Source organism: Chroicocephalus ridibundus, chromosome 1, assembly GCF_963924245.1.
Source record: "Chroicocephalus ridibundus chromosome 1, bChrRid1.1, whole genome shotgun sequence".
Taxonomy (NCBI): Eukaryota; Metazoa; Chordata; class Aves; order Charadriiformes; family Laridae; genus Chroicocephalus; species Chroicocephalus ridibundus.
In genome coordinates this window covers 22,952,571-22,975,770 of record NC_086284.1, presented here as the reverse complement: position 1 = coordinate 22,975,770, position 23,200 = coordinate 22,952,571, and the positions used below count along the sequence as shown (strand labels likewise).

At 48.0% G+C, this 23,200-nt stretch overlaps 1 protein-coding gene across 3 annotated transcripts in view; it reads right to left on the bottom strand.

Moving 5' to 3' along the window:
• FGF9 (fibroblast growth factor 9) overlaps nucleotides 1-23,200 on the bottom strand; it is a 62,137-nt gene that overhangs the window by 20,678 nt on the left and 18,259 nt on the right. Inside the window, exons 1-3 of one of the 3 annotated variants that reach the window (XM_063331180.1) lie at nucleotides 11,895-12,195; nucleotides 10,907-11,170; nucleotides 4,217-4,320 (exon numbers count right to left, since the gene is read on the bottom strand). In XM_063331180.1, coding sequence (XP_063187250.1) covers nucleotides 4,217-4,320; nucleotides 10,907-11,170; nucleotides 11,895-12,036 — 510 coding nt within the window. In that variant the 5' untranslated portion in view covers nucleotides 12,037-12,195. Of the gene's footprint in view, nucleotides 1-4,216; nucleotides 4,321-10,906; nucleotides 12,196-23,200 lie in introns of those variants that run through there. The other 2 variants (XM_063331187.1, XM_063331192.1) reach the window with 2 other exon arrangements.

Sequence of the window (23,200 nt, the reverse complement as noted above, 5' to 3'; positions counted from 1 at the left end):
GCTCGTCACTGCCTGCCATGTGGGTGCCGACTGTTGATATTCCCAAGGGCAGAGATGCAGGGCAGCATGAGGGTGGGGACAGCCCATGAAGGCATGAAGGTCGTACAACTGATCAGAAAGGTCTCCCTCAGCATGGCACTGAGGAGCACAGCTAAGACACATTTGCTAACACTCTTGCCAGAAGTGTTGGCAAGAGCCGTTTAGCGCTTGGGAAGGAATAAGGTCTTCGTGTCTCATCTTAACACCCTTCGGGACCTGTCTGTAGTTTGGATTTTTGCTCCTCTCCAGTGACAAGCACAGTAGCTGCTGTGAAACACGATGAGTCATAGCTGCAGGCTGCAAGGGGAAACCAAGGTAAAGGGAGAGCAGGAACAGAGCAAGACGGAAGGGAAAGCTGCTGTCACTCACCAGCCTCCAAGTCATCGCTACGTAGCTACCACTGGCTTCTCCACAGTACCACACACATATATCTTCAGCTTTCCCTGGCTAAATCTGTGCGATGAGGAGGAACTTCAGAACAGCCACCCTATGCTATACGTTGCTGCCTGAGAGCAGCATGAGCGTCACTGGGCTTTTTTAACCCGAAGATGCAGTGGGAGCTGCTCCCTGTAATAGTGGCAAGTTGGGAAGAGTGTTTGTCAGGCAGCTAATCCAGGAGGAAAGCAGCACGTTGAGAAGGCCAAGAGGAACATGTCTGGATCAAGATACGCTGAAACTGCCTTTACCGTTGCCTTTCATGAAAATTGGCAGCGATCACCCATCCTGGCTGCTCTGCTTCACCATATGTCCCATCTCCAGTGGCACCACAAATACGCTGGGAAAGATCTTCCTGTGCCAAATGTTTCAAACACAAATTTAGAAGGATATAAGTCTTTTAGGTCGCTGATTTGATTCACACCTAATGTATTTTTCATGCAGTAATTTGAATATAAATACGATACTGTCATAGACACGGGGCATCTATTCCGGCAGTGCTGCAGTACTGATGCTTGCAGAAATATGCCTGCTTCGGTCCACAATGCTGATGCAGAGCAGGACCAGGTATTTCTTAGGTTGCTATTCAGTTGTGTGTGGGAAACAGTTTTCCCACCTTAGAAAACACATTTGCAGCCTCATAAGTGTACCTGCTCCATGACAAAGACAATGCTATTCACAGCCCTGAGTGAAGAAACCAAGACAGAGGGACCCACCTTCCAGCACAGGCAATGCAAGGACAACCTCCTGGTGCTACAGAACAGTCCAACTCCAGTGACCACCCCGTTTAATTCAGGTGAAAAACTTGAACCTCGGTCTGTCACGTATCAGCCTCAAAACTAATTTCAGTTAAACTGATCTTCTCTTTCACCAGAAAGATAATTCTGTGATGGATTATGACTGACTTCTGGTTCAAATTGTGACATTTATTCCCAACAGAGAACTTCATTTTCGATTAATTGTGCTTTTTTAACCAAAAGCAAAATGCTGTCACTTAAAAATGCCCAGCCAATTCTACACAAAAATCTGTTCTGAGTCCTGCTTATCTCAGTGTTTCTACCAGAGCTGACAGTTGCTGAAATATAGGCACTAGGATTGCTAGTGTTGACAAGGCTTTAAAGCATCATCACACTGAGTAGCCATTAGAGGCTGTATTTCATTGGAAGTAATGTAATTCAATTACCATCACTCTTTAGTATGTGCCATCTCTGGAGGCTGACAGTAAGCCATATCATCCATCAGATTTTAACCTGAACTTCGCATTCTGGCCCTATAGATTGCCAGTTCTCCATTATGGATGGCTTCATATTTTTAGTGTCATTTCTTAGGGAAAAGAGGTTATCCAATTATACTGTACATCCATCTGCCTGCCTGTCCGTCCTTCCTTAGCTTTTCAACCGGTTTCAATCAGGAGGCAAAGGTCTTCAAGAAAATTAAGTTCCTATCAGTTTTGCAACTAATCAGAGGCAGGGTAAAGAAGAGAAATCATTTGCACGTCCCACTTGGGAGTGGTGAGCTATGTAATCCCTGCAAACTGACAATCCAGTGAGCACGGACAGATAACACCGTCTCTTTTTCCATGCAAGAAACACAAAAGGCCAGGGAATTTGTGTTACTGAAGGGACAGAAGGTCAGGGAGACCCATGTCTTGGACTGTGAGACACAAACCCCCAGGAAAGCAGGCTTCTTTAGAACTGCTGTTCAACTATTTTATCAACGCAGCGAGCTTAGTAATTTACAAAGAATTTCTTGTGCATATTTCTTCAGCAAAGAATGTTTTGAGAAACTCACTCTGACAGTCAAACATATTGCAAACACAACATATAAATTGCACAGAAAAGTGATGTAACATTTGCGTTCCCAAGTCTATGCATTATCAATAACCACATTTTCTTTTCCTGAATATCTGAAGTGTAGAGTAACTGATTCACTATGTTTATCTGTTTAAACGATTACTTTTACTGATGATTACCAACATTACTGATTCATATTATTGTTGTTGTTCTGCCTTTTTGCTGCCTAACTGAACCATAAAAGTACTCATGACTTGCCCAGTTCTGTACATCATACATCAGCTGCGCAAGTACTGGGACTTACAACAACTTACTCACTCCTCACAGGCAAGTTGTTTACACCTGTCATTGCATCCCTTCCCTTTCCCTCTTCCTCGCCATCCTTCCAACCTTTTCCTCCCAGTATTGCCATTTATGCTAAAATCCTTTCCTTTGGCCGTTCCCACTCACTGTTTCTCACCATCTCTGCATCTCCCGTTCTCCTCCACGTTGATGTATTGTCCATCTCAGCCTTGCCCCTCATTCTACCACCTCCTTTTTCTGCCTCCCACATACACTGTCGTGATCTGTACCTTCTGGCTTCCTCACCTAGCCTGCTCTTTACTCAGAAGATAGTCACCTTCCCCTCTTTACCTTCCCTCTCTCACACAAAATGTTACTAGAAAGGGTTCAGTGAACCTGGACCTCCTCCAGAAAAACACTTCCACTGAACCTTCCCAGTCTTGCTTCCTCACACTCCTCTATGGATCCTGTATTGGGAAGGCAGACTTCCCTCTTACTCTCCTGTTTTCACCTGCACACTCACCACCGTCTTCTCACGTTTCCTCCCACTCTCACTGTTGTCCCACTCACTTCCCTCCTCACCCTTTTCCCAGTCACCATTACTCCCCCCTGACACAGGTATTTTCAGCTACACCCAAAGCCACACGCTATCACTTTAACTCCTTTTTGAGTGTCTCTCTTTGCAACGTTTGTGCCAGCGGTTGATTACTGCCATCCTCTCCTCCATGCTTCTAACGAACCCCAGTGAATACACAGCCTCTCTTCACATCAGACATTTGCTTTCCCTTCAAACCTGCCATCCTCTTCCTCAGAGACCACTCCTTCTCTAGACCTTGTCACCTTTGGAGGTTGATACTTTACTGCTAGAAGAGGTTGCCTTCTACTATATGGGGAGTTACCTGCTCTATCTCAGGTACCCTGCCCACAATCTACCCAGCATGTGAACCCCAGTGTCCACCAGATGTCTGAAGTATTCCCAGGTAAGGGCCACATCATGTGCGCGCACACACACACAGAGTCCTCTGCTGCAAGACAGCCCATGTTGCCGAGGACGGTCACCCACCAGCTGCAGGCAGGCTGGTTTGCCAGCCTAACTCCCACATCTGAAATACCAAGTTTTACCCCTCCCTCACACCCGTTACTCACTGCTGCTGCCATGCCGCAGAGGGCACCAGATGAACCTTCAGGATAAGACCACCAAGCCTCTTGCCCTCATTCCCGTACCTTTTATAACTGTTATCCGCTCCTGTGTCTCATTTCCTCATCCACATATGCCACCATTTACCTCCTCCTCTACTTTCTTTTGTCAATTCCTAGAAAGCTCTCTGCCTACGCACAAAAGGCAGCAACTTTGTCTCATTTTGTGTCTCTCCTGAAAGGAAAGGCTTTACAAATCCTACAGTACATCCTTTAGCCTTCAGTGACCACCTCTGGCCATCAATCTCCATTGCTTGTATCTAAATTTTCCATCTGCATTATTACCGATTCCTGATTTTGTCACCTTTTCCCTCTCCTGTATTCGTTATAGCACCCATAGGGTCTTGTTTCCAATTCGACTGCAAGATATTTAAAGCAGAAACAGTGCAACAGGGGCTTGTAGGAGCTAGCAAGTATTTTTCCCACAGAACATTAAGGATCATGACTGCCCAAGGCAAGTGGGAACTTACCGAGCCGTACAGTTCCCCTTTCTCATTCATTCCAAGGTAGAGTCCACTGTCGACTCCTCGGATGCTGACCAAGCCCACTGCTATACTGATAAATTCCAGTATACCTATAAAATGCAGGAAAAAACAAACAATGTACATATTGTTTCCATTGAAAGGTGTTTTTTTTTCAGATGTGACTGATTCCTGAGCAACAGGCAACTATTTTCAAAGGTGCTTTTCCATTTCCAGAGTTGTTTAGAGGAAGGTGAGGAACAAATGAATATATCTTAAAGTACAATACTTCAACAGTGAAGTTGCTGCTAGAATGATGCATTGCAGACAGCATTAACATACCAAATTAAAAGATCGCTCTCAATCTTCCTTGTCATTTCTAAATACAAATCTAAAGCTCGGTCATATTCTGATTTGCACAACAAATATTCAAAGAAAATATTCAAACATTCAAAGAAAAAAAAAAAAACCAAGTTTTCAGGTTGCCAAAATTAGCGGTACAGTATTAAAGAACTTAAGAAATTTCTCTCACAAAATAAATTTGGAAAAACCACACTTGAATCTGAATTGTGAGATGAAAACAATGTTACACATGGAAGCAGAAGATCTGCTTCCAGGCGTCAATGAATCAGGAATATGGGGAAAGATTTACTCACAGTATGATCTTCCAGAGGCTCAAGAAATGAAAATCATTAGTATAGGCCAGTGTCTCACACATTTCTGTCTAGATATTAACGCTTCTGTCCTATGTGTTATTTCTTACTCATCTCAAATTTGCAAATGAAAATATCCTAAAGCTAAGTAATAGGGTGTAATTGATTCCGTCTTCCTGTGCACATAACAGCAAGCTCACACAGACATTTGTGCCCTAGAAATACGAACATTTTGCAGAGAAGCACTGCTTCTGCAAAGCTCCCAGGATCAGCGTCAATGGGCACGGTACAGCAAAGATCCGTATCAAATATCAGCTCGTCTGGTTCTGAGGGGTTGGGGTTATTTTTGGCAGCCTTCCCTGCAAAGTGCTTACCTCTTCAATGAGGATGCTACCAGCCAAACCTCGCATAAACCTACAAGTCTTGTGTTAAAAATGGAAATTGCTTCCTCTTTGGGAGCACTCGTGTAAGACTGTAATGATCTCACAGGAGTAACCCAGCACCGTTCACTTGCACGCTGCTGCGTTATGCTACTTTCTGAGCCCCAAAATAAAGCACAGAGTAGCATTTTCAATATATTGGGTGAATTTTCATGTCTAAGCACTTCATGTAACTATTTTTAAAGCCTATTGGAAACTGTATTTACATTAAATAATAAAATAACAGTATAGTATGTGTCGAGCCTCACGTGGCCAATAAAAAAGCACTTTCATGGATTTTTTGAACAATTAATTTGGCATCTCCTGCAAAATAGTTGTGCACTAATCAATAACAGGCATGAATCACATAAATCTAACACAGCACAAGTTGAAGCCAATAGGGAAAATTTATAGCCAAGCTAATGTAAAGATGAAATGTATTCCCTGTAAGGGACTATTGATCATTACCTTATATATTATTCAGCACTACAAACACCATAGTCTTATTGTTTTGATAACCCTGTTTTAAGGCCTGGGCATCTTAAATTATTCTCTACATACGCACAAATAAAAAATACTGGGAGGAAATATTTAGTAACTATGGAAAAAATTTTTAAGTAATAAAAAGGGGTAGCATGCTGTTTATCTGGTATATTTTAGTATCTCAAATACAATTGATCCATTGAAACAATTTAAACCTTCCCATTATATCTGGACATGCAATACTTCCAGATTTCTTACTCAGGCTTTTGCTGTAAAGCTTTTACCAAACTATCATATTACCTGATACATATTACCAAGCAATTTTAACTGAGGTTAAATCTTACATTAAGTGTGTATTATGCCATACTATAGCTAAGTTAGTAAGTCTGGCATCTTTCACCTCAGTATAAATGTGGACTTTAATTGCTGTCCTCATTTCAAATATTTGGGTGCATGCTGCTCAGTGCGTCAAAAGAACAAAAAAGCACTGTCACATCCTATTGTAAGTGCAGAAGATGAATTTAAGGTACTTGGCATAGAGCATCCACGTATCTGAGATCAGAAGAGAGGCTTCTTCATTTGAAATATTCAAAAGCCTATTCACAGCAACTTTTATGTGCCATGCTGTTAAGTCCTTCAAGAGATTATCTGGGGCCAAGCATGCAGTCTTACACAAGTCTTGCCAGTTTAAGGATTGCAGGATTTGGCCCAACACTCCTGTGAATATTTTCACTGTATAGTTTCTATAATATACAGATAGTACTTAGGACCTGAACCAGATATTAAAATAGACATTCCTCTTCAAAATGAGGCTGGACCAAACAAAAATCAGGACAGAGCCAAAATTTAAAAGCTAGGGCCCTATTTATAGCTAAAAATGGGGAAGAGAAGACAAGGAAAGAGGAAATAACAGTGTCAGTACATGGGATGCTGAGTATTTTCTTGACAGACATTGAACATTTTCTTTAATGAAACCACTTCAAGTCAAAGACCCACTCCTCCACAAAGAGGTTAGGGAGAAAGTTTTGGGGAAAGTTATTCCTTTACACGCCTGTATCAGCCTTCTTCCACATGATCCAACTCTGACCCTGCTGAACGGCAGCAGGACACCAGGACACTGACCGTGAAGACCAGTCCTGCTCTGCTGCCAGGCTCACAGGGGAGAGGAGGTGGGTCCTTCACACAACGTGAAATTTTAACTTTCGCCTAGTTTAGCTCTAGTGAAGAATAGACTCACAGAAGCATTTGCCTTGGCTTTAAGCAACGAACATCTCTGCAACTACACATCTTTTTGTTGATGCTGTTCCACGCCTTGCACATTTTTGTCTTTGGCTATATATAGGCTCTCTTTGTATTGCTGGGTTGAAGCAGTTTAGCTTCCACCTAGCACCCCAACACACCATCAACGAATACGGTAAACGAGCATCTCCGCCAGCCACTTCTTTGTACGAGTTCCCGGGGAAGCAGAGGGAAGGGAAGCGGCGCAGGACCCGCAGGCGGAGCGCAGGTCGCCGGGGCCGTGCCGCCGTGTATTCAGCAAGCCATCATTCGCGCAGGGACAAGCAGAAGGGTGAGGAAAGCAGAGCCATTCGTGGCTCAGAAGCTCGGTGATGGGGCGAGGGCAAGGGCTTCCCCGGCGTCCCCCGGCCCCTGACGCCTCCCGCCCGCCCGCCGGCCGGGGCTGCGGCGCTCGGCCGAGCAGAGCGCTCCGCCGGGATGCGTCCCGCCTGTCGCAGCTGTCACCGCTCCGCCCGCTCCCCCACATGATGCCAATTAAGAGACGGGAGCGCAGACAGCCACAGCCCCCCAGGAGGCAGCAGGGCCCTGCTTCGGTTTCAGGCTCTTACAGAGCCCTTGCCCACCCCCCTAACCCCCAGCCGCCCCCCGCATCCCCTCCCCTCTGCAAGGCTCGATAGCGGGGGAGATTGTGGGGGGTGCTAAAACCTGCCCGCCGATTCCCACTCCCGGGGGACAGAGCCCTCCCCATGCACCACACAACCCCCCCGCCCCGGTTTGCCGGCTCCCCCCGGAGACAGCACCGGGGGGGAACGAGCAGCGCCGGCCCCCCGGATCCAGCAGCAGAAGGGACGGGCGGCCGCCGGTGCCCCCTTCCCGCCCCCGCCGGAACCGCCCCCCGCGCCCTCCCGGGCGCTGAACCCGCCTCGCCAGCCCGGCCGCCGGAGCGGGCAGGGCGCGGTGGGGAGGCGGGAGGGCGGGCGGCTGCGCGGCTCCCGCAGATGATGAACGCAGCGGTTCCTTGTAGCAGCAGGTCCCGGGGAGCGGAGGTCACCTGCTGACAAGCTTTTTTTTTTTTCCTTTTCCTGCATGCTCCTATTTTTTTAATGCTGTGCATGCAGTACTTGTGCTGACGCACAGAGGCACGCCTCTCCGCTGTTACAGAGTTCCTGAATTTACAATGACTCCACTGTCTAGCAAATGCCCTAGACTAAAGGAGACTGCATCAAAAAAAAAAAATTCTTTTGTCACCCAGGAGAGATAAGGCTTTGATCACCTGAGATCGCATTATAGGGGGGGAGGTGGGGGGACCGAGCCGGGCTCTCCCGGGGAGCTTTTATTTTAGAGATGGACATCTTGCTGCAGGAATTGCGAAATGCCAGGGCTCCCAGAACCGGGCGAGTATAGACACACAATATGGCTCGGTTTATTGTATGCAATAGGCACACATCCAACATAGCATCACAAAAGAATTACTCTTATCTGATGTCTCTCCAGAGGTGTGTGCGTGTGTGTGTGTGTGCGGGGAGGGGGATTCCCACAGGGCAGAGCCCAGAGAGGAGTTTACGCGCAGCCCCCGGGGTTTTCTCTTTGTCCTCCTTATTCCTGGAGGAAAACTTCCTTCTGACTCGTCCCCCCACATCCACACACACAGAGGCAGGTTTTCCCTCACACGCTCAGAGGAGACCAAGTTAGCCCGCTCTCCCCCGGGCGGCTCCCGAGTTGGGATGCAGACCTTCCCAGGATCATCAGAAGACTTTACAATCACCAAAACCCTAATAGCAGCTGCTATTCGGTAACCTCCCGACAAACACCACAGCAATGTCACGGCACCGATACAAAAGCACCGAGATCCCTTCCCCACCCCCAAATAAGCTGGCGCATCCCATGGCTTTGCCGTGCCCGGTCTGCCCGACCCCGGACCGAGCAGGGGCATCACCGGTGCGCTCCATGGGAGAAGAGTTATCGCAAGGGTGCATCCTGGGGACGAGCGGGCGATCAAACCGAAAAGGGGAAAAAAAAAAAATAAATCTATTTAAAGCCCAGGCGCTGCAAGGGCTGGGAGAGCTGCCCCTCGGAATCGTCAGCTTCCTACAACTGCGGCTGGAAAGCCATTTTTAAAAATAGACGCCGCGAATAATGTGGTCACCGCCGCCTTGCGAAGGGAACAGCTGGCGGCCCTCCTCCGGGGGCGGCGGGGCCCCGCGGGCTGCCGGCCCCCCGCAGCCCCGGCTGCCGGTGCCCTACACCTGCCGGCGGCCCGCACCGCCCCGCACCCCCCCGCCGGCCCCGCACCGCGCCCGCCTCTCTGTGCCCGCAGCGGGCAGGGGGGAACCTGCGGCCGTAGTTCAGCAGCTTCGCACGGCGGCTGCCGGTGACAAGGAAAATGCCTAGATGCACAATTCCCCCCAGTCCCCGCACCGCGCGGCTGCCTAAAAACACTTTCCGCACTTTTTCTCGCTAGCAAGGGTGGAGGCTGCGCCCCCCCGGAGAGCCGCGACGCTCCCCCCCCGCCCCGTCCCCCGTGTGTGTCCTCCCCCCCCGGGGACCCCGGGCGGGCGGCGTGGGAGGGAGGCAGAGCCTGGAAGCAGCGTGAGAGTGTCAGGGAGCAGCGGCTGGCGGGGGATGGAGGATAAACCTGCGACCGTGCGAGCCTCAGCCCTCTCCCTTTCCCTCCCCCCCCCCGCCCCTTCCCTTCTGCGCCCTTTGGAGATCATCTCCTACAACACCGGTATTATCTAAACAGCTTCACAAAGCAATAAAATACAGTTTAGATATGGTTCAACATCTGGCATGAAAATACGAAGAGAGGAAAGAAAAAAAAATCACCACAGGACTTTGTTTTTACGAGCGAATTTAAGTGCTGTCAGGTTGGTTCACTCACAAGTTAACTCCTTCCAACAGCTGGGAGCGTGGCGAACTAACCTGGCATATTTTCCTCACCCCTCCTTAAAAAAAAAAAAAAAAAACAAAACCAAAAAAAACCCCCAAAGAATCGGCTCATCCAGGCTGGTTTAGTTACTTTGGTACATTCAATCTGCCGGGCCTTTAACAGTCTCCCTGGCAGCAAAGAAGCTCCAGGCCCACTTGACCCGCCTGTGCGTGTGTGCGGGCATACGCTCTTCGGAGCGGCCGGAGCCATGAGCCCTCCAGCCCCCGGCTGCTGAGTCACAAATAGCGTCCCCTGGAAATGAAATCCAGGGAATGCTCTTTCACATTCCCTGCCAGCTCGACACAGCTGGGGAAAGGCAGGTTTTGGGCGCAGGCGGGTGAGGAGGGACCCCACCTGCGCTCCCTCCTTGCCCGGGCGCCGGGCACCGGCAGCGCCCCGCGGCTGCGGCTGCGGGGCCGGGCGGGCGGCGAGCCCCGCTGCCTGGGAACCCTCCCCGAGCAGCGCGATCGGCTGGGTTTGCAATTCAGGCAGTTAGGAGGGCAGGTAAATCGTCAGAGAAAACGAAAGAAAAGCCCTCGTTAATTTGCGTACAGGACGACAGCCACTCCCTTCAGGAAACTCGGTGAATTTTAAATTGTAGTGGTTAATGATTAAAAACCCTTTAAACTCGCGAAATCAAATCATTCAGCAGAAACGTCCCGAGCAAAAATTCCACCACCGCCACCACCACCTCCCAGTACGTGTCTGCTCTGAAGCAGAACTTGGGGCTACACAAACGTCGCTACCGAACACCCGGCGACTTCGGCGAGGGCTCCTGGCCGCTGCGGTGGTGCCGCTTGTGTCCATCTGCAGTCCCGGACACATGCATTTTTTTTCCCTCGGCAGATCAGCCATCGGCACAAACCCCCCTCCCCTCCCCTCCCGCCTCGCACCCCCCACCCCCCCCACCCCCCGCCCGCAGTTCTGCCCCATTATTTCATCACATGACCACTAAAGGGTTAAGGATAATACCTACCAAATCTGCTGTGGTCTTGCCTGGTTCCCTGGATAGTACCATTGGGGAAGATTTCTAAATGAAATCCAGTCCTGCAGTATAGCTGCCTCCGCCTGAGGATCCCCTTTAAATGGTCCAAGTCCGTGACCGCAGGCCCCCTGGGTAGCCCACCTGCCTCAGACTGACCCAGGTGGTCACTTAACAAAACCGGACTATCCACCGGCAAAACGGGCACATTCCCAAAGGGTACTGCATCCTGCACACCGAAATAGTTCCCAACTTCACCTAAGGGAGCCATCAGAAGATTCTGCTTTTAGAGAATAAGAATAAACAATAATGATGGTGCCAAACCCAGGAGATATAAGATTAGGTATATTCCACTCCTCTCCCCTCCCTAGCGCAGTTACAGAGAAAATGTTCTTTCTTCAATCCATTAAATGCATAAATAAAAGTAATATTCTGTTTTGACTGGTACAGGTTCAAGGTCAAACCAGTTAGTCTACGAAACCACCACTTTATACTCACACACTGACATATTTATAAACATATAGATGTGTATATCTATATAAATGCATATATCCCCAGCTCTTAGCAAGCAATACGGTCTTCAGCCCATCCAACTGTAATAAAGAAAAAAATCCGTAGTTTCTCCATTTGGTTTAAGATAAGAATGACCATAGCAACTTAAATACCTAGGCGTTATAGGGATTTTTTTTTAAGATGCACAGGCTACGTCAGGATTTATGGATTCTGACTCCAGAAAGGCATGCGCTGTTTTTACTCTATAACAGACTGCATACATCAGCATGAATCCTGCAAAGGGGGAGGGGGGAAATCTCACGTTGTTGGCTGAGATAAATCCAAAAAAAAAAAAAAAAAAGGAAAAAAGAAAAAGGTAAAAAAAAAAAACTTTTGACGTCCAAATCTATTATCCAGAATTCTCAGGAGGCTCAGCAGATGTCCACTGGTTTAGGATTATTGACGATCCACAAGCAAAGCAGCAACATACAAGTGCTTGTGCCTTTCTTGGCTGGCTCGAAACAGGTGTTGCTTCTGCAGGGCTCCCTGTGAAATGTTGTACTCCAGCACTGAGCTGCAGCTCTTGACTGTGGATCTCCATCCAGCACGCAGAGTGGCGCAGGAAGAGGCATTGGGCTGGGTTTAAGGTAGTCCTGATTGCTGCTGGAAGGATTCTCCGAGGTCCTAGCGCTCAGCCCTACCTGCTGCAATACAGAGCCGCTTCCAGCGCCAGGCACGGCGCGGAGCGGCTCTTACTGCTCTGCGGCAGCGCGCCGCACGCCGGCAAATAAATAAATAAGTGGGCGAAACTTTGGGGGAGGGAAAAAAAAAAAAAAAAGGGAGAAAAAAAAAAAAAAGCGGCGCGATGCTAAATATACCGAGCCCGCCCGCTGCGGCTGGGAAGCGGGCTGTGCTCGGGAGATGCCCGCATCGCCCGAGTCCCCCTCCCCTTGACATTGGCGGGGGGGGAACGGGGCGGGCAGCCCCCCGCCAGCCCGGCCCGGCCCCGGCCCCGCCGCAGGGGGGGCGGAGGCGCGGCCGCCCCGCAGCGCAGCCCCGGCCCCCGCCTCAGGTAACCGGGCTGCCGCTGTCCCAAGCGGGGGCTTGGAACTCCGTTCCCACCGGCGGGGTCGCGGGAAGTTTGGGAGCCGGGAGGGGAAAAGGTGGGGGGCGTCGTTATCGCCCACGCCGCATTTTTTCCCTTCTCCACTCCGGCCCCCCGCAGCCCTACCGCTCTGCCCCTGCGCTGCCTGGGGCGGGTGGATGTGGACGGGGGAGGGAGGGCAGATTCGGGGATGCCTCCGCGGGAGCGGGCAGCGCCGGGCGCCGCCGCCGCCGCCGCCCGGGGCGCTCCGGGGGCGAACCGCGGCTCCCCGCGCCCGGGATCGGCCCAAGTTTTTAAGAGCGTGGTGGAGGGAGCGGAGGGGGGGCGCATGATGGAGGCGGGGGTGCCGATGCTGAGTACGTGTTCTGCCTCCCCCCCCCCCCAAAAAAAAATAAGAAGTTATTTCACACCACCAGGAGAGACCCGGCGAGGGGGTGAGAGGATTTCTGTTTCTTCTTACGATGCCGAGAATTGCTGTTCTTGTGGTTTTGCCGCGCTCTGATATAGCTGCATTAATTAGCAAAGGGACAGAAGGGTCCCCCGCTTTTGCAGAAGAATTCTTGTGCAGAGTTCAAGGACCAGGCACAATGCAGAGCTTTGCATGAGGGAGAGGACGGTGCCGGCAGTCCCTTGAATTAAGTGCAAAACCTAAAGACAGGCTCTTTTTGGGGTGATGGGCGGGAGAGAGAGAGAGAGAGACAGGGAGAAAAGGAGAAGAAACATAATATCTTGGGGGCTGGGGGGAGAGAGTGCATGGTGTGAATGATGATGTGCACCGCTGAGGTGGAGGGGGCCCAGGAAGGTCATTGGTGTATGCTGGAAAAGAGCTCCGGAGAAGAATTTGGGAAGGGGGTTAATTAAAAATAATAGGGTTACCATGTCCTCCTGCCCAGTGGGCATGCAGTGGAGGGGGCGGCTCTCCTTGCCTTCCCCACCACAAAAGCCAGCCGCCCAGTTCTGACTGGTGCAGCCTTTCTGCATCCCCCCACTTGCCACCATGACTTAACACTTGAGAGGAGGGAAAGAGATTTCTAGTTTCCATGCCTAGTGGGGAAACTGCAGCAGGGAAAGGCCATGTCCTGAATCCCCATGGACCTTTAGGGAACTGACACACTCCACGCGACTGGTGCATGAACCACCTCCCTTTCATTTGACTCCATCGGGCTTTATTACTATTTGAAGGACAGGATGCAGAAGCTTCAGAGCAGTGTCCCTTGTGTCAGTTCTGTACAAACCCACATAAAGAAACAGTTGCTGCATGTTAGTCCATGCATTTCGATATCCAAGAGCAGACCAGCCCCCCAACACCAAAACAGGAAAGCCAGTGCTCTCTGGTGAATAGTTCCCATAGCATTTACCCTATATACTGGGTTTAAGGGCACTGCTCACACACACACGCTGGTTATATCAGTGTGAACAACTGCAGAATGACTTGGGAAAAACTGCAGAACTCACCATGTCAAAAATCATTATTCTTTATCAACTGGATCACGGCAGTACCCAGAGGCCCCGTTGAGGGCTCACAGTCCCATTGTGTCAGATACTGTAGACACGTGTAATAAGAGAGATGGTCTATGCCCAAAGAGCTTATGATCTTAACCCATGATGAAAGACAACAGGTGTATACTACAGACCCATGGGGGAAGGATAAGGGAAAAGCAGCCTTGAGAATAAAAAGCAACAGGCCTGGCCAATGACAAGTGTTTGGTGTCAGAAGGAAGTTTTAAGGAGATTTGAAGGAGAACAATGAAGGAGCTTTATGGTTATTAATGGGAAGGTTTTTCCATGCGTAATGGATAACTTGGAAGAGAACATAAAATTGCTTGTTAGGAAACTGGACTGCTGAAAAGTGAAGGTTTATGCCACTGGCAAAGCAGAGGGAATATTGCAGAGTGACTGAAGGGCCTGGTATCTGGTGTGCTCTCAGTCTAGAAACAACTGTGAAAGAGTCTCCCAGCTCCTTTCCAGTGCTTTAAAATCCACATTTCTAATCCCATTGAAGAGTTTTATATGGAATTTTATTTATTTTTTTTCTCTAGTCCAGGTTTTAGTATTTTCTATCTTGTACTTCACACCAGTATACCTTACGAAAAATATCTGAAGGTAAAGAAGAAAGTATTGGTATCATTGCTTTTTTTTAAAAAGGAACTTAAATGAAAGCCCACAGATTATTGGCTATAGGAAGTTTAGTGTTATAAAAGTGTTATCTAAGTTGAGGCTTTGATGTCTGAATTACTCATAAGTATCAAAGCCACACATGAATTATGCAGGACATCCCCAAAATTATACCCATCTGTGAGTAGGTGGTGTTCCAACCCTGCTTCACATAAAATCTATCTGTGATGTATAATGTCAAACTTACCCCTTACAGAAGTTTGGCTTTACTGATAGCTGGGGCTGTTTTAAAAACCTACACTTTTATCCCCAAGACACTGAGGCAGGAATATCCCTACCCCTAGCTCCCCTCTACTCGAGATTCACACCCACTTCCCTTATACCCTCCTGGAATTAAAGACTGCATCTGCCACAGTGAGTCATCAAGAGCTTACTCATCAGCTTTATGCAGGATTTTAACTCCTGCGAGCAGAGCTGGTCAGAAGGATCCTGCATTTCTTGAGGAGTTCCTGGCACACGTTCTCCTCAGACGTACCGCACTAATGTGACACCTCTGGCGGGTGTTAGACATCAGGAGTTTGTTTTTAAAAAAAACCTGTTTCACCTGTACTCTGCCGATCAGTTCGGCTTTACATGACCTTTCCATATATCAATTTTTTTAGTGTCATTTAGAAAAATAAATCAGCCTGCCATGAGAAAATGTTTGGGGTTTTTTCATTCCCCTAGATTGCATGATTTCACCAAAAGTACAGGATCCTATTCTGGACCTACAACGTATCTACCTTGTTTATTTCCCAACCTTGCAGACAAAGAACTGGAAGACTTCAACTATTAAAAAGAGAGGTGCTACAACTTTTTCATGAAACACGTGGAATTTGTCATTTTTACTAAAATGTCTTGAGTCAGCAAACTTTTAAAAGCTGCTTTTTTTATAAATCGAGAATAATATAGAAAGTAAAGCTCTTTTCAGTTTTTATACAAATAAGACTTTTTAGGGTACTTTGAAGCATGATGTAAACCCAGATATGATAAAAGTATTAACTCATCCCACCTCACTCGAGGCTGCTACAACGGAGGCATGGAGATCTAAACTACTTGTTCTTTAATGCAGAGAAATAGGAGCAATTTTAGGGCACAAATCATCTGACCTATTCTAGGCATCTACTTTAGGATGACATGACTCATGCTCTAAAGATGCTTAATTCTTCCTCGTGTATGAAGGGAGCCTATATTAGATGTAGACTTCTACATGACAGAGGTCTAGATAGGACTAGATGGATCCCACCTGCTGCACTATACATGTGATTCAGCATTTCCCCAGAATGGCTGGTGAGGGCACTAAACTATTAATATATCTGCACAAATTAATCCTCCAAAGAAAACTCATGTCATCTCACCAATGAAAAGTTACTGAAAGTCATGATTACGAAACAGTAGATTGCCTGGAAATAAAATATTTGTGAAAACCTATTAACCGTGTGATTCAGGTTGATTGGATTAACATAAGAAGTACCTGAAAGTTTAGAAAAGTTCATCTACAAGAATATATTTGCTTTCTCACTTCAAAAACTGTAGGAAAAATAGAACTATTTATGACAAAAAAGATTACCTGTAAGAATCCCAGAAGACAACACAGAAGGGACTATTTCCCAGTTCACCAAATTTTCAGACCAGAGGAGTGTAAAACATGCAGTTTAGATGGAAAATGCAAGAAACCACCAGCAGCAGTGTCACCATGCGATCACAGCCGCGGCAGTATAACCGACATGGATTTCTTACAGCGTCACGGTATTTTGCCGCATTTACAAATTAGTGAATCTACATTAAATAAGCATCGGCAGAATATGATCTTTGTGACTGTCCTAGGGAGGGAGTTATCAGGTTACATGTTTTAAGATATCTTAATTTAAGTACAACAGTAATAATGCCATTATCGGTCAGCTACAGTCGAGAGCATTGACACAGGTGTTGATACAGTCTTTTGGAATGCGCGTCCTTGTTGGTGATACTTGAAGGTAGATAGGGTGATGTAAGTGTCAAAGCTGCCAAGTATGTTTAAAATTTCTCTGCATGTATTTGTACATGGCTTATATCTGCTGTTCTTAGTAATTAACTGATTTTCCATGATGTTGCAAGTCTCTCCAGCTCAAGAGCCAAAGTGCTGTTGATTGGAAGGTGAAACGGGGAAGAAATGAGAGTTGCCATGTGTGCAGGTGACCGCAGAGGCCTCTGAATGGCAAGTGATTTGTGTGGCACGGCTCAGAGAACCGCTAACTGCGAGAATGGGCCTGCCACTGCCCACCCTTTGCCCCCTGCGCTTTTCCTGCTCAAGCACATGGTGTGTATTCGAAGAGGTTTCTGCCTTCTTCATGCTCCCATTCTGTTGGTGCGCGTTTGCGACCACAGGCTCGGCAGGCTTTGCCGGCAGGCTGCAGGGTGCCCTTGAGGTTCTTCCTTTGCCCGATAGACTTCTTTATGAGATAGTTTGCTGCCTGAAAGGCGGGGTGGCATTTGTACGCCAACCAAGGCACATACCCGACCACCAGCTGGACCCTACTTACCCGTGCTAGGCCAGAGCTGCGGCCAGCAGCCAGCTCCTCGTCACCTCCCCTGGGGCAGGGAGAAGGTGCCCAGCATGGCAGGAGCTGGGTTCGTGCCTCACTTACCACTCTGCGTGCACTGCGGCAGGCGTAGCAGCCCGGTGTGCCTCCACCCCAATGGAGAAGGTGGTCCATGACAGCTCCGTGACGGCTCCATGCCCAATTTCTGGAATGGCCAAAGGCCTCGCTAACCTTCTCGGTGGAAGTGATTACCTCTCCATCTACGGCACGGTGGCCACCCAGGACGTTTCCTCCCGCACCGCCCGGAGCCCAGGCGAAGGCCACGGGCCCGCTGGCTGTCGCCACCTCCAGAAGGCACCTCGGCGAGGGCTCCTGGCCCGGGGCGCGGGCGGCGGGGCCGCGGCTGGCTGCCCGCTGCAGCCACGCCGGGCGGCTCCCGGGGGCCGCGGCGCCGGAACCCCCCGGTGGCAGGAGCGGGGCAGGAAGGGGGCCGTGCGAGGCGGGCGCCGAGGGCTGCGGGGCAGGGGCAGCCGCCCCGCCGCGCTTGTGCGGGGCTCTCTTGCCCTCTAGCGGGCAAAGCCAGCGGGGCGGCCCCGCCGTGCCCCCCGCGGCCTCCGCCGCCGCCCCGCGCCAGCGCTGCCCGTGCGACGCTCGCCCAAGAGCTCCGGGTCCCGGAGCTGGGACAGCCCAGGCACCCCCCTCCGCCGAGCGGGCGGACGGGGCAGGGAGCCGGGGGGCGAGCCCTGCTGGTCCCCTGGCTGTGGTGGGCGGTTGTGCGGCGGGCGGTGGATGGGCTGGCTGGGGAGCGCAGCGAGAGGAGCACGCCGTGGCCCAAGATGCCAGCACCATCACTCAGCCAGCAGCGGGGAGAGGGACCCAGCGCCACGGCCCCAGCAAGTAGCATGAAGAGGTGATGAGCGAGTCCATGATGGGGCAGTCGGAGGCACCATTGGTCTCTGATGGGTGTGATCCCCACAGCTGGTCGTGGTTGCTGACTATGCCCCCATTGCTAGGACCACAGCTGGACAAGCAACAGACGGGCCCTGGGGCAACCATGGGGCTATGCACCCCCAGTTGCTGGGCAGACATCGGGTGCCCACAGCTGCTGCTGAGGAAGGGAGCAGTCGCTGAGGACAAGGGTGCCCTGGGCATGGCCCTGCCACACAAGGACCTGGAGGCAGCTCTGCAGTGAGCCCACGGCTCAGTGGGGATGGGAGTGGAGCTGGAGGCTGTGTTTGGGGAAGGGAGGGCGTCCATGCTCGGGCAGGCACTTCTGGCGTACCATAGGAAGACCAGTTCTTTAAGTTGTCCCGCCTGTGTTTACTAAAAATTCTTTTTTGCTAAAGAACTAGAAAATATTTCAGTATCGCCATCTCCATCATCTTCTTCCTTCCCCGATCCAAAACAGTAAAAACTTTGTCCTTTCCTACATTATTTTAAATGCACTCTCCATCTAACAAAAGATGGAATCATCACTAGAAATTCATCATCACTAGGAATTAATGTTTTACAAATGTTTTAGAAAATTTGCATTTCTTTTTAAACCTGCCAGTGGCTGTCTTCCTGTAGTCTTCAGCTTGACTTTACCACTTTTTCCCATTTTGTAAATCAATTTTATACTTCTGCTCTCTCCCCATTTTAAAAATTATTTTCAGTATTATATATTGCATTTTTGCTCTGACTGCTGTTGTAACCACTGAACCACAACAGGCTTAAAAGTTATCCGTTTTATGAAATATGGCTTGTTAGCCATCTAACAGAATTCAGAATTTGAGTTTGTTTTCTTCCTCTCTAAAGCTTTCCTCCTGTCACTCTCATTTATAATTTCCCGTTCTTTGGGAAACCCTGATACCTCTGGAGTGATCATCCCCTCTCATTGTGGTTTCTTGAAGCAGGGTAGTGATGAGAAACTCCTCTGTTTGCCAGGAGTGAATGTAGTTGGGTCAGTTGGAATGTAGTCACTTGGAAACCTCCACTCTGCTACAGTTACTATAATCCTTTGTAATATTTTGCATGCCTGTGTCTGTTTCATTCGCTTAAATGCTATCCAATTACTTTGTTGATAACTAACATATTTTGCATGGTTTTGCCTGTTGATTTCCTTAATCATTCTGCTGTTATTTCACCAATAACTCAACAGTATGTAACTGCACTCCGATTCAGTGATGTGAAGGGACAGAAAATAATATAACCATTTTCTTTATGTAATTACCCTGGGTCTGTACTAATGTCTTCCTTTTGACTGGCCAAAACAAAAGCATCTCTGACTAGAATCTCAGCTTGTTTCTCCTGAACTTCCTGCTTTTACAGCAAGACCGGAGATGCTCCCCTCTTGTACAGGGAGGAAAGGAGCTGCTCCGGAGAAGAGAGTAGTTGTGGGGAGCTGAGAGACTGTAAGATTACTGAACCTTTCCCCGTGGAGGACTGCTGTCTTCTGTTTAAGCTATTTTTGTTTGCCCAATCTGCAGAAGTTTACAAAGGAACTGGGCAAAAGTATGAGAATGAATGCTTTACATTTTGGAGAGGGTGGAAGGTCATGGAAAATGCACACCATCTTTTTGGTTTTGGACAGTGTCTGATCTGTTTGATTGTCCAGTTAACGTAACAACATAAAAACATGGTTATAACAGACCTGTGTACAGCTACACCACTGCCTTCTTTCTGTAAGGCACTGGCAGTGGGGAACACCATTTAGGGAGTACAGGTGTTCCTGGTCACTGTGTGCAGTCTGTTCCCCTTGTTCTCCCCCAGCAGCCACATCACTGGATGAGGGATGTCAGAGGGTGCTTCCCTGCATACTGCCTTTAGTTTCTGTCAGTTTCAAACCAATCTCCTACTAATTTCATTGAATACCGCTTAATCCTTGTGCTATAACTGTTGAATAACAGGTGAATAATAGTTGCACATTCACCTTATCCATTCCCTTCATGATTTTGTAACCTTACTCTTTGCTCTCAGCCTTCTCCTCTCCAAACTGAAGAGTCACAGTTTATGTGGCCTCTCATCAGGCACTCAGGGGTGCAAGGGTCTTACTTTCCCTTGAGGAGACGATAAACATCATAAACATTACTGGAAATGTAGGTAATCAAGCTAAACGAAGGGGTGATAGAAAATGGGCTCCTTGAGAGGGCTCATGCGACATGTTACGGGCAGCTCACAAGGCAGGCAATCAAAATCATTTCAGCCAGAAGAATCCCAGGGATGTGCTTTTATTTGCTTATTGCCAGGTCAGTTCTCCAGGAACTGGTCAAGGAACCAAAGTTTTGTATACAGTATGTCAAATGTTTTGTGGAACCAATCAATGCTAAATTCCTTGACAATATCTGCAATGTGACCATCATCACAGATACAGCAAGCAGTGGGCCTTTCATATCACAGATCTTGTAGTATACCAGAGAATTATCCAGGTGTTGACCGTTATACAGCTCTGGCAAATACAGTTTTTACCATAGAGACTACATCAGGAGCTTATTGCAAGTCTTGATTGCTTGGCTAACTGTGCTAATGCTGTGTGCAACTAAAAATGTTTATGTTTGACCCTAGTAGAAACCTAGAGTGGTGGTCAAGACAGTAACATGGTGGAGCGCTGATCTGCAGACAACAGCAACGTTACATGCCATTAAATGACATCGGTTACACTTTCTACGTTTGATGGTATTCACCATCTTGAGGCATTTCAGTGCTCCTTCATCAGTGGCCAGACTACAGTCCCAACACTGCCAACTACTACTGAACTACTACACTGATTAGGTGAAGGGGGGAAGAAGGGACTGCACTGTACAAATTGCCACCAGTGTAACCTTCTCACGTGCTGTTGTGAGCCACCAAAAGTATTTTATATATTATCCCATGTGCTGGTGAAGAATTGGAAATGTCTGTGACCCAGCAACCACTAAGGTGTTTCAGATAAGGAGTTTTTTCTCCTCTAGATCTTTGCCATGCACAGCTGCAATCGACATTTGATGTTACGCAGAGAGTTAACCAACATAACAGTGGTCTCTTCTATGTTTAAAACGTGAAAAATAGGCTTTCAAGAAAAGGAAAAAGAAACCACCAGCAGTGGTTCTGAGCTACTACACAGCCCTCAGTGTGACCCTCCCTCCCTCTCTCTGGCTCTCAAGGCACTGCTTTTATGAGGGTCACCAACGCACTTCTGAGTACCAGGCTTTATCTTTATCCCTACCCAGAATACCTCCCTACGGAGGAGCTGAACAGAAAAGAGTCTCTCCTCCTCTGCCCTCCACCTCTCAAAATTCATACTGAGTTTCCACATCCTACCCTTCATTTCTCAGAAAAACGGGACAAGGAGATGAAAAGTTCTTTACTGACAGGAGTTTGCTTCTCTGCCTTCATAGCTGCTCTTGATAAAAAACAGCTTTCCCACCCTGTTGTTTAGACATTTCATCAAGGTCTGTGAACCTGAAATCCACCGTGGGGATTCCAGTCCCCTCGCAGCAGCTGTTATTCCAAGAGAGCTTAGAAATTCACCAGAGGGTCTGAAAAATACATCAGCACCGGGAATCCACAACTAGGATTTCACACCAGAAATAGATGCCGTCTGAACGGCTTTGCTTTTTCTAGGCATTGCAGTGAAATCACTGACAGGCAATTGGGGAAGAAACCGTTCAGGAGGTTCCTGTGCTTCCTCCGCTTTAAACACTGCTCTAGGTTTGAGGAGGAGAATTACAATTACCATCAGGGATTCTCAGGGACTGGCTTTACAGCACAACCAAGCACTGAGAACTCACTTCTTCTGCAGACACGGACAAATTGGCTCTGACTACCTTCCCTTACTGCAGCAGCACTGCAGCCAACAAAACTTTGCGTGCAAATGCTGAGGCATCAGGCAGACCTCTAGTATTAGGTATCCCGTTTTTAAAGGGGGACAGACTTGTGAAGAAGCACATGGCAAAACTGAAGGAAAATTATCTTGCCAAGCCTCGTGTTACGGTATTTGTATAAATCTTGATATGAATAAGCAGAAGAAGGAATTTGCTTGAACTTTCTGGAATTCATACCTTATATTCTTGTAATTGTCTGATCGTTCCAGCTCTGTATTTGGGAACCTGGTTCTGCTGCCCTGCTGAGGGCTGCTAAGGAGAGCTCTGATACAGAGCTTGTAAGCTTGCTCCCTACTTTAAAGTACGTGTTTTCTGGTTGTGTCTTCCATTGGGTAATGGTGATGACAGTGCAAACCCCAAACCTCCAAAAAAACTGGAGCAGATTCTCAGCTTGGTAAATTGTCACAGCACCACTCCATTGCTGGAGCTCTGACAATCGATATGAACAGAAGATAAGCACACTTGGGTCTTTTATTTCCTCAGACAAAAAACTCTCTTACAGTTCTTCATTTCAAACCCTCAGAATTTGAGGCCACAGCTTCTATAATAATGGAAAACTGTGGAAGTCACCACAGAATGACAGACGAAAGCAAAGCCTGGGTACACCAAGCACAGGGAAATGAGTAAAAGATCTAACAACTGCTTAAACATTTACAGAGTCACTTTGCAAATTTCTGGAAAGGTTGTTTGCCATCCAGCTGCTCAAAATACTTGACTCTCAACTGTAAAAGTGTGAGGATTGAGTCCTTAGTAAATGTTCTTGAATAACCCTTTCTGTAGATTTGGCTGTCACTAAGTTTTTCCCATATGCAGATTTTGGTACAGTAGTCCCCGTATTTTATTCATAACTTCAGTCATATGCTGCTTTCATAATTTTTTGTCTAGTCATTTTAAACATCTTTGTACAGTATTCAGACAACAAGAGCAAATCTTGTAGCTATTATTATATTTGCAATTTCCCTTGGGTGTAAGCAAAGTCTATATAGTGCAGAGTCCATCAAATATTTTAAATTTACCGCATTTCAAAGCTATTCAAAAGTTGAGGCATTAGAGTTGTCTATTAACAGTCAGAATTGAGTTTATTTTTTAGCATTTCTGAAAGGTAAAAAATCTCTAAGACACACAAATGCAACACTTGAAAAATAAACAGCATACTGGTAATATCCTTGAAGAG